This window comes from Gymnodraco acuticeps, unplaced genomic scaffold (assembly GCF_902827175.1).
Source record: "Gymnodraco acuticeps unplaced genomic scaffold, fGymAcu1.1, whole genome shotgun sequence".
Lineage (NCBI taxonomy): Eukaryota > Metazoa > Chordata > Actinopteri > Perciformes > Bathydraconidae > Gymnodraco > Gymnodraco acuticeps.
Genome location: NW_022992357.1, coordinates 563,900 through 580,815, shown reverse-complemented (window position 1 = coordinate 580,815; position 16,916 = coordinate 563,900). Strand labels below are relative to the sequence as shown.

The following is a 16,916-nucleotide window of genomic DNA, read 5'->3' as shown; positions in this document are numbered from 1 at the left end:
AATGTGTGCCTGTTCCAGAGAAAAACACACTTTGAATAGAGGCTAAAAAGTATCAATTATATTATCTATTGTAGTGAAATCAAACAGTTAAGCAATATAATGCCCTCATCCCATCCTGCATTGTTTGATTTGGTAAAGAGGAAGTATTTGAATGATTCCATAAGTCCTGGCTAAACAAACGGCACTCCCTCAACTGTTCAACAACTGCAGCCTTTAGTGAAGTCTTTTATTTGGCCCCATATTTCCTTCCCGTCAATCCTGTAAAAGGGGTATTGTGCGACAGGACAACACAAACCGGACAAACATAAAATATGCATAGATTATGTAAAACAGACTGAAGTATATTAACTCCCTTTACAAAAATGTCCAATGCTACCACAAACAAAAAGAACACAAGTCTGGTGAAAGCACATTTCAACATCTATTGTTCGGTATTGCAAATGAGTCAACATTGCTGGAGAAATGCTTAGTGTTTTCCTCTGATCTCTTTCACAGAAAGAAGGTAGATACTGCGACATGTATAATTACAGCAATTCTAGGGTATAATGAACACATTTAATAAAATAAAGACATTCAAGTACAGTAAGATTTTTGCATGAAAATACAAAACTACACAAAAAGCATTCAAATCAAATCTCAACAGTTTTGTGAAAAAAAAAAAAAAAGCTGAAGTGCTAGGTCATTTTTCTCGTACATATCGATACGAGCACGTCGGATGCCCAGTGATGGAAGCATTGTTGAATTCGGGGCTCTTTGCCTCCGCATGAGAAAAGTTGTGTCATTTCTGACTGAGCATCTGTACATGACTGCAGTATTTCCTTCCTCCACTTCTTGAAAGCAGGTGAGGCTTTTAGTCCATCTCTCACCAGCTTCCCTTGGCCAAACCAACACATCCACAAACCCTGAGTCAGCTGCTCTTCTTCCTCATCTTTTTTTTGTGTCAAATATTTAAAGAAAAAGAAAAAGTGTGGCATCCATAATCAGACTTTTTTTCTTCTTCTTAATGTCTCCTTTTAGCATATTCATTTCAAAGTCTTTTTTTTTAAGTCACCGTATATGCTCTGTATTTGAGTTTGGACATCCTCCCCCACTGCACAACTTTAAAGTGTCTTGTGTCCATTACTACTGAAGTGTAACAGGGGCTCGAGCTCAGTTGTGCTGCAGCGTGTTGGACTCTATAGGAGGGGCGGAGTCATACAGTGTGTCCGTGTCGTGAGTCGGTTCTCCGGCTAGTGTGCAAGGATTTGACAACGTCCCGGCACCACAGTCGCAGAAAAATCTGTGGGAGGAGGAATAATGGTAAGTAAAACTCCATTAAGGTACGGAGAAAAAAACATTAAATACTGCTAATACTGTTCCTTCTTTAATACACTTGTGTATTACACACACAAATGTAAAGAAAAACCAGGGTTAATGTGGTCACTTTTTATTTTTGAACCACATTGTTTGTTTATGGGTGGATAAGACTGACCTATCGTGTCTGATGAACTCCACGTCGTGTCCTTGGTGACACTTCTTGATGCAGTTCACACAGATGGCGTTGCGGTCTGTTGTGTTACAGGTGTGACACCTGTAGGAACACAAAGTGTTTGTTAACAATCGTAAAACAGACGGGCAGTTTACCGCGGGTCGGCTCGGTTGCGAGTGTAAACAGAAATTACCTGTAAAAATCGTGCATTGGGTAGCTGGTGTAACTTGAAATCTTGTACAGGCACTGACCTCTGCTCACAGCCTTTTCAATGGCATCTTGATTGTTCATTATTTTATTATCTGTGGAGATAAGAGCACAAAGAGAACGTGGTAAACTCCAGGTACATTTTGGTATATTAACTTTCAGACAAACTGCTGCTCTAGGTGATCATGCGAGTACCTTTCATTGTAACATTGACACCAGACGCAAGAAACAATCCCCCAAAGCGATTGTTGAAGATCTGGTTCCCCTCCAGGGTCGCTGTGGCGTGATTGGTAATCTCAATACCTAGTAGTGAAAAGAAAATTAAGTTAATATTACTGAGCTCCTTGTAACCATTAGCGAGGCATACTGTACTTATTCAAAACTGTTGGTTTACACTTGTTTAATTAAGACAGATTGAAGCCTGTGTGCATGTGTTACCCACCTGCTGCGAAGCCGTCAAATATCCGGTTTTTCCGCAGTACGGGGTGGCTGTTGGTGCTGATCAGGACTCCTGCTTGGGCATTTCTGAAGATGTCATTTTCCTCTAACAAACCTGAAGACAGAAAACAGATCGTCAGACACACAAGCCCCTGACATGAAGATGACATTTTATAAATGTATTAGCGATACTAGATTGAAGAATATGCAAAACTAAAGTTATTTGTAAAAGATCGTGTCAATTTATCAAATGATCCCAGCTTTCTGTACAAAGTGTCGACCTCTAATGGCACGTTTCCACTGCAGCGGGTAGCCCCGTTTAAGCGTCCTTAACCGTCCTCAAGCGGACGGTTAAGGAGCCTAGTACCGGCCAGTGGGTACTTTTTCCCTCTTTTTCCGGCCTCATAAAATCGTGGTTCCCTCAGACCAGGGCCAGGGCTGAACTAGTGACGTCAACACTCTCGACTGCTGATTGGTCAGAGAGAATCGTCACAAGATCGCGCGCGAGTTCATCCCCGTCGCATATATATCTAGAAGCAAGCTTGCAGCATTTTTTTAAACAGCATTTTGTAAACGGAGGAGCTACAAAAATGGCTACGTCTAATAAGAAAAGCACACCGTGGTCGACCGAGGAGGTGACGACGTTCCTACATCTCATTGGGGATGATCAAATCCAGCGGGAGCTCGACGGAACAACTCGAAATGTGAACAAAAACAAAGCCGATCGCCCCGCCTACACTGCGTTGCTACCCCAGGTCCTAAACTGTAATGGAAATGCGCCACGGCCTCGGACGGCCAGCGAGGCAGCCCGAGGCCAGAGCGAGGACGCTTAGGGACGCTTAAACGGGGCTACGTCGCTGCAGTGGAAACGCGCCATTAGAGAGCCGTCTTTCTAAAGCGAGTCTCTGTTTGTTTGTCACACAATTCGTTTTAGTGAGAAACAATTAATGTAACAAAAATAAACAACTTTACGACCCCCATTGTAATCAGCATCCCTGTCGTCATCTTACCTCTTCCTCCGTTGAATATACAGATGCCCCCGTCTCTCCCATCGTGGATCTTATTCCTCCGCAGAGTGGGGTTGCTGTCGGTCTTGATCCACACTCCGGCCATAGCATTGTCAAAGATCTCATTGTCCTCGATAAAGCCCAAGCCTGGAAAACACAATGTGTCATTATTATGGGAACGGGGAACAACAGACTCTGTCAGGAGTCGATAAGTACATTGATTCAATTTAAAGACAATCTATCAGACAGACTGTTCTGCTTCTTACCCGAGTTGTAAACCAGAATGCCTCCATTCTGCCCCCCCCAGATCTTGTTCCGCCTGATTTTGGGATTGCTGCCAGTCCTGACAACAACAACAACAACAAAAGAGGGACAGTTGATCAACTGCTTCACTAATGCTAAATGCATTGAGTTGAAAATAGTATTGTAATTTTCCACAAACCTTATTTGAACCCCGGAGTACATGTGATTATAGATATCATTGTCTTCCAGCACGCCATGGCCATTGTCGTAGAAATAGACCCCAACCTGTGGAAAAGACGGAGAAAATTTAAATAATCCCATTTATAGCTGGCATAAAAATGAATGTAATGATCACAAAAGATTCAAAGCAAGCCAGTCTGACAATTCAATTTGCCATTGCAACAGTAAGTCTCTTGAAGGAGTATAGAGAGTCGGTCACTTTATTTGTCTTCATTAAACTTGTAGCCTGTAATGGTACCTGCTTCCCACTGTGTATCCGGTTCCTCCGCAGCACTGGCGTACTTCCCGTTGTCACCCACACTCCTGCCAGCGTGTTGCTGTACACCTCGTTCTCCTCGATGACGCCTTGTCCTTTTTCATGCTGAGGGAAACAAAAAAAATGAAAGATAGGAACTCTAAAGAAGTCAAAAGTTTAAAGAATATATTTATCTAGCTGGTGTAACTTCATGAGTCTTATATTTACCACATATATGCCTCCATGCTGGCCATCGTGGATCTTGTTGTGTCGGACGATAGGGCAGCTGTTCGTCCTGATCTGGATTCCTGCCAGGGCATTACCGTAGATGTCGTTTCCTTCGATAAGACCCCGACCATCACCGAAAATATAAACACCACCTTGGTTACCATTAAAAATGGCGTTGCCCCTGCATTTGAACAATAAAAGGGAATTTGAGGACATGATACAATTGTAGATGGCCAATTTGATTGATTCAGGTGACACTTTGAATGTAGATATTTGACCTCTGACGGCCACACTGACCTTATTGTGGGGTCGCTGTTCGAGGTGATCCACACCCCAGCAAAGTTATTTGCATAGATCTTGTTTTCGATGAACTGCCCGCGGCCCTTTTCGTGCACGTAGATGCCCCCCGTCTGCCCATGATGGATCTCACACCGCACCACTGTTGGATTGGCGTACGCCTTCACCTCGAAGCCGGCTATACGGTTCCTATGGATGTTACAGCTCTCAAAGTAACCCTGGAAACGGAGAGAGAAATACAACATTAGTCTGTGTTATCAAAATACATTTCAGGAGCAACCAACAGAACAAATAAAAGTCATATGCAACCAACCCTTTACACTTAGGCTATACATTCTATAAGCATACTTTAATGAGAGTACTTAAGCCCACAGAGACACATGACAGCGTTATACAAAGAAAACACCAGTAAGTTGTACTCTACCATGCCGTGATCGAATGTGAAGACGCCAACGTCTCTGCCATGGTGGATGTGATTCCGTCTGATGATCGGGTTGCCATGGTTCTTCACCCAGATCCCAGCCAGAGCGTTGTTTGAGATCTCATTGTCTTCGTATATTCCCTGGAAATATTTGACACAGTGAATTCCAAACAAAGAGTTTGATCGTCACAGTCTAGGCGAGTTCTGGGACTAACTGTTAATAAATCGAGCCAGGTATGAGGATTAAGAAGATGGGCTCTGCTACTGTTGTTTAGTTATGCTGAGTTATGCTTTGGGTGAAATGTGGGTGAGTGGGTGCATTACCTGTGCATGGTCAGTGATGTAAAGACCAACATTTTCACAGTCACTAATGTTGCAGTGCTTTATTGTGGGACAGGCCCCCTGGCCGCTGACACAGACCGCTGACCCCACTGAAACAAGCAGGACGGAGATGGATTAGTGCACCGTGTCAAAATACACACCAGAAACAACCTCTGCTCAATCCTGGGAAACCCTCAGATCACCCGTCGGGTCTGAACAGTTCACAAGAGAGCACGCTCGTGAACTGTCAACGGGGGGGGTGTTATGCCGTGTGTGCATGCACCTCGCGGGAGCGCACACAGCGTAAATCTGTACGGCAAAGTACGGTTTGGAAACTATATCATTTCCTTTTGGAGGGCATGCATAACACGGCATAACACCAGAGCCTCGCTGCGGGGAAACGTTGGCGCTGTTCCCAGTTTGTTCTAGTCTGTCAAAATGACAGACTGCTTTCAGATTTTTCCGTCATTGATAAATAAAATATTCGGTTAACGCGACCATTGCTGTCCCAGCAACATCAGTACCAAGCGAGAGAGTTTTTCCAGAGCAGGGGATATTGTAAATGCCCAAACATCCCAGCTTATAAATACCTGGAAATGTGGACATTCTCATATTCCTAAAAACCTGTCTGATGATGCTGAGTGAGTGACTAGTGAGTTTGAGTTGAGTTACGTGAAAAACTAAAGTGAAACTTGATTTATTTCATTGCAGGGTCTGATTATTAAATGTCCTTGTTTATTTGTGAGATGCAGTGGCACAAAGAAAATGCCTACTTTGTTTGGTAGTACTATAGGTACAAAAACACTGGTTTTCTTGTTCAGGTCTGTTACTGTCACTTTGTTTTTGACACTTTAAAATACTGCTATCCTACTAAAATGCTGTACAAATCAGATTTATTATGTAATAAAGAAACATTTTCCGAGTAAAAAAAATGTTTATTGAATTTATTATTTATTTTGTATTATTCAATATCGCGATAAATACTGTACCGTGGACTTGTTATCGCGATATTATCGTACCGTGAGTTTTTGGTATCGTTACATCCCTACAAAATAGAATACATGTCTGGCTATTTTTATATTTTTTCTAGAATAACATAGTTGTTGGATACACCCCAATTTATTTGATGTGTATGATCAGCATTGGTCTATTTTGCCTGTCTTCTTTTAAAGTGGAGTCTGGCATAATCCATTACAGTTTCCAACCTCAATACATTAAGTAGCTTTGGAGTTTCACTTTTTCCTTTCAGATATTAACACACATGCCCCCCCCCACACACACACACACACATATATATATATTACACACTAACACTTGCCAAGGAGAGTGTGTCTGTAAGAGAGAAAGAGATTCTAGAGAGAAGCGGTGCGACCGCGAGTCTCGTGCCCGCAGCTTGAAATAATACTGAGACATTGGCATAAAGTCAATTACCACATGCCATGTAAAACTAGCCACGATACGTTTATCCAAGTACATGTATATTGCCGAACCCTACTTGTGACTCCTGTGAAGGTGGGGAACCCCTGAGCAGCGGACTGACCTGTGCATGTGCTGCGTATGATGCAGTGGTCGATGATGGGGCTGCAGTTGACGGTAATCTCGAGGCAGTGGTGTGCGTTGTGGTGCTGGGCGGATTTATCATCAGGATTGAACTGCGGCAGAAACAAAAACACTTCACTGTGACAAAAGTCATTAAACTAACAATGACTTACAATTGCTTTCACACGTACTGAGTGAGTGCACACGTCAACCATTCGTCCTGTACAAACCACCAAAAAAGAGAAAAGTCTCACCCTAATGGTCATGTATCCAACGTAAGCATCTTCGGAGCCTTCCATGAATACAAACGTAGAGTCTCTGGTATTCTCAATGATGACTTTCTCTGCTACTTTTCCAGGAGCTGCACAAATAATCAGAAAGATTCAATTAGAGACTAAACAAAAGCACAATGAAACTGAAACCTTGACTTCACACACCAGCTCCGATCATCGTGATGGGCGACTCGATGTAGATCCACTCATCTGTGTAAATACCAGAGTGCACGAATATCAGGCCGTCAAAGTGAGGCTCCTGACCCCCACCCAGAGCGTCCTCGATGGTGTCGTAGTACTGAAGAAAGCATCACAAGTCAGGTAAATGATTGGAACATTAATGTGAAAAATGAAAAGGCAGAACAAGTTGACTTACAAACATGTTGTCTCTTCCTTTGTATCTGGCAGGATTACTGTAAAAGTGTTCTGCAAAGCCCGGCTTCACGTGTGCTCCTTTATACTGTAAACAAAGTATTCACATGATTATTCACAAACTGAAGAACAAAAAGACATTGCACACATTTTGGACAAGATGGGGGAACTTTCACTGGAGAAAATGGGAGACATTTTGGTCCACAGATAACAATAAGGAAAGGTCAACGTATCACAAAGGAATACATTTTAAAAACATAGTCCTCCTCTATGCCCTGCATACTGAATGTCACCATTGTAGCCTGTGGTGTTGCCCTTTCACATGACATTAGCTGACTGTACACAGGAGGATTTAAAGTCACAACGAAAATATAGATTTAAAGATTACAAGAAAACAAAGTGGATCTTGCTCTCTTTCCTTCATTTTAGCATTCCGTGTCCAAATATGCTGTGTGTAGGAAGAAATGTGTGTATGCTTAATCAACCACAAATACGCTTTAACATCTGTTGGCTTCAAAATACTTAGGAATGTTTGAGAAGTAAAGTTATTTTATAGCACAGTTAACGTTACGACATATATCTAACATGAAGACCCTAGTGACCATAGAGAGAAGTGCAGTGACAATGTGTTATTTGTTTGATAATGAAATATAAAATCAATAGTTTTTTAACCGGGGCAAAATATGTTTGCTAAAAATACAACAGACAAGCCATGAAGCAGGGACTTTGATGAAAGAGGAGGAGGGTCCGTACCAGCTGCTGAAAACTTTCCTTCCACGGGTTAGGCTGCTCGTACTCTTCTGGGTTTATCTGGTAGAACTTTCCCGCCTCGGGGTGCATCATGGGGCGCGTGTATTCAAACACTTCCATGTAAAGCTTCTTCCTGAAATGAGATTAACACATTTTTATCATTTGTGTCAGAATTTCTCAGTACACAATACCGAAGCTCTTTTAAAGTAGCCTCAGTAAAAGGTCTGTTTTTACGTCAAGTACAAACTTGATGATTGACTTAAAAGCCAAAACAAGTCAAAGGTTCACACCCTTACACGTCAAGCTGACATTTGCACCACGGTCAACTAATCGGTAAGATAATCTTCTGCTCTGGTAACGTTTATATTAAAAAGTCTCATAAAATAAAATGCACAACACAGTCAGAGGCAAATCACAGCCGCAGTCAAATTGAAATAAATAGTTTCAAGCGTTAAAGCTGTGTCTTATGTTAAATAAACAGCCTGAGCAAAAGCAGCAAATAACACAGGGGACCCCCAACCAGACTCACCAGAGGATGGGGTCATTGGCCAGCTCACTGAAGCGCTTGCACACACACGCTGCACGGCACAAGTCCTGCTCCAACAGGTAGGAGAAGATCTTTAGCACCACCTCGTCTGGGAGCTTCTCCTGCAGATACTGCTCTGCTGGAGCTGCTGGGAGTTACAGTTTAATTAAGAAAAGTACTTTTGTTTACCCTAATCTGAGTAGCATTGCTATTACAGCTTGGCTACCTAAGTGAATTAAAACATTTAATACAGTAATCCAAGATGATATACATTTCATCAGTTAAGCTTTTTAAATGTTCACTTTATTTGACAGTGAGGACTTGAATTAATATGTTATTTTCCCACAAATGTGAGCAGGCTGTACCGACTGGACGGATGCCTTTTCTTGTGAGGCCTTAATCGAGGTCTAAATTCAGATCCCAGAACTAATACAAGACCAGCCGGTCCAATCCCATTCCAATTGCAAGAGCTGAATGCTACGTAGTTTGACCAAACTGTTTATTTACACATTGGTTACTGCTTTTCCATGCAGTTCAAGTTTAGCCTTTCTGGGGATTTTCAAAACGTATTTATGAAGCGGAACACTTTGTTCATCACACATTAACAAAACAAAAACATATTGTCTTAATTTTGAAAAAAGAAGAAGAAACAAAACGCTGTATTGTGTAAATAAATGTCATATTTGCTATTAGGCAGTAAATCTGATATTAAAACAGATCATGTGGGTAACAGTGAGAACACCACAAGGCAATGTGCCCGTTAACTTTGACACCACAAGGCCTTGTATGATGAGAGGAAAGCCAGAACCATATGCCATCATGTCTATAACGGATTCTTTGGCTAGAGCCGCACTGTATGAGAAAAACTCCAAATGCCACAAATAACAGACTATAATTTATACTCTGTGAAACTTGTGGTGCTACTTCTTCATGTCTTGACCAACGAGGCTTTTTAAAGAGATGATCTGAACTTCTGAGAGGTTGAAACCATTAGACATCTACTTTTCTGAAGCCAAGGTTAGTCTAGGAGAAGGGTGAACTCAGAAAAAAGTTCCATGATACCGATCTGTGTCAAACTGTATCACTGTGTGTACACATCTCGGTACAAGGATAACATAAGTGTTTTTTATTTACCTGGTAAATCTTGACACTTTCCTGAAACTCTTGGGCGCTTTGGTCGGTGTCCAAAGTTTTCTGTGGTTGAAGTGGAAGCACCCTGTAAAACAAATTGGAGACATTTGAACATGAATTGTTGTGTTTTTTTAAAGATTAAATCTTAATCATTTATACAATCTTTTCAGAATTCCTGGCATATTTACCTCCATGTTTGTCTTTGTCGGACACACTGTTCTCTTGGGTAGAGACTTTCTTCTAAGTTGGTAGGGACTGTTCTGAGCTCCTGGACCGGATTCTTCTGCGACCATATCTGCAGGAACGTCCTCATCTGCAAATGGTGGGAAAGATTATTTGAAAAACTACGTTTAAATCAATTCAAAAATATTCTAAGATATGAAAAGGGTACAGGTCAAAGAGAACCATGTGTTTAATGTCTGATGAACCACATATTCATTATGTAGAGTTGAAATGTGCTTATTAAAAGAGTGAATCAGGCAGTGGATATTCCTGAGCTATCACCAATAAGCATTATGACTAAATACACAGTGTGTATTTGCTTGTGTCAGATCTTTGCTTGAACAATCAACATGAGTAAAAACCATCAACTTATAGTTTACCATAATCTATTAGATTCAGAGCTTCCAACCCAAATGTGTCAATAAGCGAAACATTGGGACAACACATTACCAGAGGCAATTGCCTAAACAGCATTTGTCAGCAGGTCACAGGATAACAACCAGATCAAACAAAAGCAGGTTTTCTACATTACCTGCTCTGCTTGCTTCAAATTGATTACAGATCCTATCGAGAGGATTCAATCAACAGCACAACCACAACCAAATGGTCTAAATGTGACATCTATTTATAAGGCTATTCACCATGGCACAATAAGTTGATACCACAGATGGGAGATGCAAACTCTGTCTTGTTGTTGCTCTGGTTGCAAGGATGACTCTCCCCAGCTACTAGGCCAGTAACCACTACAAACACCATCAATGTAACAAACTGGGCAAAAGGCAACTTTTGGTAGTTGTAAACTCACATGTTGTATAGGGTTTACTGCCTTGTTTGACCAAATCAACACATTTAGGACAAGAGGCTTACATCCATAGCAATCCATATCAAAGCAAATATACAGTTTGTTAAATGGGGAAAGATACCATTGTCAATATTATTTATCACCCACACTATAATCGTTTTTCTTTTTACTGTAACTTTAAAATGACATTTCAGCTAAGCTGTGAACATGATTTAAGACAAGGGAAAGCCTAAAACAACCCATACTTCACAAAGATGAGCTTGGCAGGGCATCCTACATAAGATTGTTTTGGTTAAATGATCAAGATATTGCCTGTGTTTTTACAATTATTATTTTTTATTTGAGAAGATAAGAGCATTTGCTGCCGTTTGCCACTGAATTGATGATGTGGGATCCAAAAATAACATGTCACTGGTCCATTCAAATCGTTGAAATGCATTTGGGAAGCAACCATTAATGTTACTGATTAGTGTCTCCCAGGTTAACTGGTTCTGTAGCAGCAGTGGCTTCAGCTATGATTAACGTTACGAGCATTCCTAGCTAATGTTTACTTTGAAATATAGCTGTCAATATTTGCCTACATTACGTCTATGGACATACAATGGTACGGTAGAAAAAACAATATATTAAATGTGACATTAATAACAAGCATGATATAAATGCATTTACATTTTGACGCTACAAAAGGCTATTAGGCTGGGTGCTTTTACAAAAACCGCCAGGACGCAGATAGCAAGCCAAACATGCTAATAATAACAGCTATGTTAGCACGGGCAGTTAGCATGCTACGACAACTTGCGATACCACTTTGTATACCCTTCCTTGCGGTTGTCGCTCATGAATAAACATCACCATTGTCTATTGCCTGTCATTATCTCTACTGGTCTAACATTATTTACCTAAGAATGACACAAGTATGCAGTGATATGAGGTCAGACGGATAAAAGAAAGACCGAGTCGGGGCAAAAATTAAGCAAAACAAAGCGCGGCCTGATTGCTAGGAAAAAACACAAAAGCATCGGTGTTTCCTGACTGCACTAGGACCCGCTGAAACTACTGCTAGCTCCCTGACGTTAATTACAAAAACCGACGTTTTTCTTATGCACATGTTAACGGTTATACGCGGACATAAACAATACACAAGCCCCTACAAGTTAAATACACAATTCCACCCTGAAGCCAGCCTTTTGACAAGCCATTCCGTAAAGCTAACGCTAGCTTAGCGTAGCTAGGGTTACCTCTTTCCTGGTGGTTCCTCTCCGGCTGTACCGGGCGCGGCCTCGAGACTCGCCTTGGTCTTCTGCTAACGTTACTTGCTCTGACGGAGTTCATTTGGGGTGTTGATAATCTTGAAATGTCAAAGCCTTCACAGCAGAAGAGGCGACTCTAAGCACATCGTCTATGTAATTTTCTTGAGCATTGCACGATGTGCCATCTTTAGCCGTGGCACCTGAAAAACGTATCGATGTGTGTTATTCCCGTTCCTCTGCACTGGTGTTACGTCTGGCCCCGTTCTACTGTAGCAGGAGGAGCCATAACAGACAGGCACGGTCCGTCGGGCCTCAGTAACATCACATGGGAGGACCTCTCGCCGGTCACATCGCTTTCCCCTTTCAAGGCGGTCAATTCAACAGTGATTAGCCTACATTTAATTTTGGAGCTCAGCCATGCAAGCACCCACCATGGGAAAATGTGCTGTTTGTCCCATATTAGCAGTCAACCTCACATCATTTGTAGGTAAATACAATCTGTATAATAATCCTGGAGGTAAGGAGTCATGCCCAAAAGCACATTGGCAAAAAAAAAACACACACTAATCAAGGAGTTTGAACATTCCTTCACCCAGAGCACCAGAAATGTATGCTGTGTGTAACACCAACATTCCCAATAACACATAGGCCTATCATATTTTGTCATGCTATGATACAGTTGGCCAATTTTTTAATGTTGACCTAATGTTATAAATGTATTTATTAGGATGAAGCCTTTCTTGATATGCAGCTTCTCGTTTTCAAGGGGGTCCCGAAGGTTGGTTTACAATGCATGATCTGTTTAAATACATTTATTACAAAGCAAAACTCTCCCTTGAATAATCTTGCATTGAGACTCACGATACATGTTGGATACAAGTGGTCAATATGCAATTATTTTTGTAAACAAGTTAAGATAAGATACAACTTTATTGATCCCATTATCATTATGGGAAATGTTTTTAAAACATTTTTTAAAAGGTCTCTGCATTTGACCCATCCTAGTGTAAGGAGCAGTGGGCAGCCACGTTGTGCAACGCCCAGGCAGGGGACTGTGCCTTGCTCAGGGGCACCTCGTGGTACTTTGTCGTTACAGGACTTGAACCTTCCAGTTCCCAAGCCAAGTCCCATATATGGACTGGGCAACCACTGCCTTAGTTACTGTTCTGAGGACATGCACCTAGTATTGAACAAACATTCCTTCACTTTCAAAAGGGTCTGTTGAAGAGATTTGGCACCTGCTAAAATGCTCAAAGTGCTAAAGTGCTCCTCCAGGCAGAACAGCTTGACATGTCCTGCTTGCTTTGGTATCACTCTGACCTGCTACAAGCAATTACAGAATGGATGTTTGGATAATTTATCAATTTGTTGTCAAAAGATACTTTAGTCTTCGAAGATTCTGCTACAGGGAACCTTAGGACAGCAATGTTTTATTATGTCTTCTACAAGGGTTTATTCAAACTTTCAAACCTTACAGTGTCTAGTACACCATTTCATAGTGTTGTATCATGTTTCTAATATTGATAGGGAGGAAACTATTATAGCCAACCTGCCAGAGTTGAGGTATGACTGAACACTTAGAAAACCCAGTTTCTCAAAGTCCAAAATGATGTCTTTAAATGGCTTGTTATGTCAGTACAAACCCCAAGTTGATCACTTAATCGAGTAGTTGATTAATCCTTGTAGCTGTACTTCTGTCATTCAAGTTTTTCAGTTTAACAGAAACAATTTTCCAAAATAAGATGTGAAGTATTTTCTGTAACGTGGGTTTATTGATGGTCTCTCATTGGTCACTACATACAAACAAGTTGCAAAGTTGTCCACTAGATGTCGCCTTATCTCTACTTTGGTGAATTGACTGCATGTTGTGTTCAAGATGAGCATCACATTATACTTTACATCAGTGGCATGTCACTTTTTGTCTCTATTGTCTGAATATTTTTCAGGGTTTCATGCTCAAATCTGAGCTTTCTTTAAATACATCCTGAGCAGTTACTCCTGTCAGTCTTTAAACCACCCTCTTGCCCCAGGATGCTGCCATGGCAACTCGTTTGTCATACTAATAGTATCAAATTTAATGTGAGAAAGGATCTTCACTCTGATAAACTGAAAACATAGTCAATATTTTTTTCTCATATGGAAATCAATATGTGCCTCCAGTGAACATATTGTCATTTATTAGCCTTTTTCTGGCTGTTTTAAAAATAATACTGTATAACTGACTAATGAACTACCCACAGTAAATTAGTTAAACTGAGTTTCAAAAACTACCCTGTAACTGCCTTTAGGTGGCAGCATGCTCACAACCTTTTTTTAGTTTTCATACACCTCAATAGTATTTATATTTTCTGATTATGCATAATGGTATGTTTTATGCCTCCAATCAACCCCATTCCTGTCAGCAGAGCCATCTGTGATTGTATTGCTCTGTGGTCATTGACCCATCTGTGATTTGTGTCTGTATGTCTGTCTGCCCCAAGAGGTTAATGCTGAATGACCTCATGACAGGAGTCTACTGAGATACTTGTGTCAGCCTTTGAATTGTACACAGAACCCTTAGTCCCATTAGCCAACATTAGTAGGTGTTATGCTACAACCTGAAAGAGTTCTTGTAGTGTTGGTTGTGTTTCTTCCAATGTTAAATAGGCAGTTATGTGGCTAGTTATGAAATGATCACCTTTTTTTTTTTCTGAATGGACTTTTTTTCAGTGGTAACAGTGAATGACAAACTAAGTGTCCTTGTGTTCATGAGGCACTAGGTGTTGTCCTCTGATGATAAAATGGTTGGACTCAGTGTTGCCATGGCTAGAAGGGAAAAAATGTTTGCCCTGTCTTACATAACCTTTATGTCTTCCTACTTCCATTTTCATAGTGAATCACCAGTCCGCTTTGAAAAAGATACAGTAAAAATTACTTTACCTAAACCTAGATCATGTGGAGCTTAACTCTTAAGATATCCATTGTTTTCAACACTAATCTGTTAGAGATATGACAGTGAGGCACATGTGTTGGCTTGGTAACCAATCCAGTATCCAGTGGCAACAGAGGTCTATTGAATGCTGGGTGCCTCTGTATTGGCTGCTGTGCCCACCACTCTCCTGTGTCACAAAGTCACAGATGCACAACCATATAGACGCTCTGAATAATAGCGGGGTTGTGTCATATTCAGCCAAGGAGTCAATATTGTGTATATGTGTGGTTGGGGAGGGGTCATCCGAGCACTGATGAACACAAATGCTCTTTGTGTTCAACGACTTAATGTACTGACCTGCAGGTGGTAGCACTCACTGTCTCTGCCACTTTATCTGTCTCTCTATCAGATGTATACAAACACAGCAGTTTATGCGCTTAAGTCTTTGTAAAGCATCCTCCCCTTGACATTCTATTCTTAAATGAAAAACACATTTCAGTATTGTGTTCATTCTCTGCCATCATTGAGTCCTATCCACATCTGAAGGCATCCACTGGTGCAGCAGCAGACACAACAGGATAAGCGTCTTTGTCTCAGACTCCTGTCTGTCAGAGACACCCCCCTCCCAGCCTCCTCTATTTGGGCGGCTGTTACAGGAGGGCAGATGGCTCATTACCATAAATAGGACAGAGAGAGAGAGTGAGTGAGGGGGCCGTACACACCGACCAACAGGACCACGGCGCCCAAAAACCAAGGAAATGGGAGGCCGTTGCTAGGAGAGAGGAAAGACAGCTTTATGGCAACACAAAGCTGATTTCCCCATCCGACCTCATCCCGCTCCCGCTCCCGCCCCCTCGTTCCCCTGCTCTGGGGACCGAGTTTTGAATCTGCTGGTTGGGGACAGATGGTCGATGGGCCCCACCATCTCTACCACTGGACACAGGCTACACTGACACAGTCAGACCTGGCAGGACTGAATCACACCTTATCCTGTCCAACCTATGAGGAGCGGGAGCAGGAAGAGCTGGAGCCCAGGCCATCAGCTAAGAATAGATCTACACTTGTTGCCCACAGGAAATGTGTGGCTGCACAAGAGATGATAATATGTTAAGAGTTTGTCTTTGTAGTAGTGATGTCTTTTCGCTAGAGTGAAAATCAATCACTGATGTTAATCACAGGACGCGCTCGCTTTTCTATTGCTGCTATCTAGTTACTAACCAGTTAATGACAATGATTTGGTCAATCCAGAAGTTCTTATATGATACAGCCATCCACAAAACACACATACACAAACAATCCTAACATCATGAAAATAGTTTTATTTATTTTTTATTTAATTTTAGCTCGATTATTTGTAATCATTCTTGTTTATCCTAATCTGCATCCCAATTCATGTCAGTGCCCTTGTTTTTAACGATGTTTGTTATGTGTGTCCATCCATGGGAAATTGTAAAAAGTGCACTGAATTAGGGGAGAGTGAGGTAAGGTGAGGAACTTGGAAAGTACTACTTATATATATGTTTGTATCAAGACACCACTTCTGAAACAAAAGCACATCTGCTCCCACTCGACCTTTGGTTCAAAGGGCAAGAGCAGCCAACTGTCTGACTGACAGGAAGGAGGTGAGATCAAATGACAAAATGAGTCTAATCTAAATAAACAAACAATTTATATAAATAGGTCGTAATTATTGAATGGTCATCTAGATTCTAGATTACACACAACAATCTGCTAAATTCATATCATTTGCCATGATAATTAATGTGGGCTGCTGAGGTTTGGGACATTTTGCATATTGTCCTTGGGGAATTGGGGCGGGATGTTTGACAGTATAACATGCATGTGCTGGCAAGGCAGAGGGATGGGAAAGGAGGGAGAAAAAGGACAACTAACCAGAACGAGCGGAAGAAAGCGTGGCAGCAGCATGACAAGTAAGCAGAATAGAGGCGGTCCTGCATCACCTAGCCCTCCACCCTGGTTGCATAGGAACACGAAGGCCCATGCCTACCCTGCAGACACACTCCTTTTCCTCTCTC

General features: G+C 41.5%; 1 protein-coding gene across 3 annotated transcripts; it reads right to left on the bottom strand.

Moving 5' to 3' along the window:
* Window positions 1-210: 210 nt before the first annotated feature.
* On the bottom strand, window positions 211-12,258 carry fbxo11a (F-box protein 11a). Of its 3 annotated transcripts, none has more exons than XR_004568391.1 (22): window positions 11,958-12,258; window positions 9,884-10,008; window positions 9,699-9,780; window positions 8,568-8,712; window positions 8,042-8,171; window positions 7,293-7,376; window positions 7,082-7,214; window positions 6,899-7,005; window positions 6,646-6,757; window positions 5,109-5,215; window positions 4,788-4,925; window positions 4,364-4,581; window positions 4,067-4,247; window positions 3,842-3,964; window positions 3,563-3,648; window positions 3,387-3,463; window positions 3,124-3,267; window positions 2,118-2,228; window positions 1,871-1,978; window positions 1,720-1,770; window positions 1,472-1,570; window positions 211-1,279 (listed from the first exon to the last, which is right to left on the bottom strand). XR_004568391.1 is itself a non-coding variant. In XM_034209655.1 (22 exons), the coding sequence occupies exons 1-22, from the start codon at window positions 12,049-12,051 to the stop codon at window positions 1,150-1,152; spliced, it is 2,643 nt and encodes an 880-aa protein (XP_034065546.1). In that variant the 5' UTR covers window positions 12,052-12,257; the 3' UTR covers window positions 211-1,149. The 3 variants fall into 3 exon arrangements, 2 of the variants coding, with proteins under 2 accessions (XP_034065546.1, XP_034065547.1); XM_034209655.1 differs by having other exon boundaries at window positions 1,662-1,770; window positions 11,958-12,257; XM_034209656.1 differs by having other exon boundaries at window positions 1,662-1,770; window positions 8,568-8,709; window positions 11,958-12,256.
* Window positions 12,259-16,916: the final 4,658 nt, after the last annotated feature.

What these genes read in the sequence shown, in the direction of transcription:
- fbxo11a (XM_034209655.1), bottom strand. Translation starts at nt 12,051, where the DNA reads ATGAACTCCGTCAGAGCAAGTAACGTTAGCAGAAGACCAAGGCGAGTC. An exon ending in ACATCACTGACCATGCACAG is followed by an intron (nt 4,926 to 5,108) that starts GTAATGCACCCA and finishes AAATATTTCCAG; the next exon opens with GGAATATACGAAGACAATGA. An exon ending in TATATTCAACGGAGGAAGAG is followed by an intron (nt 2,229 to 3,123) that starts GTAAGATGACGA and finishes TTCTGTCTTCAG; the next exon opens with GTTTGTTAGAGGAAAATGAC.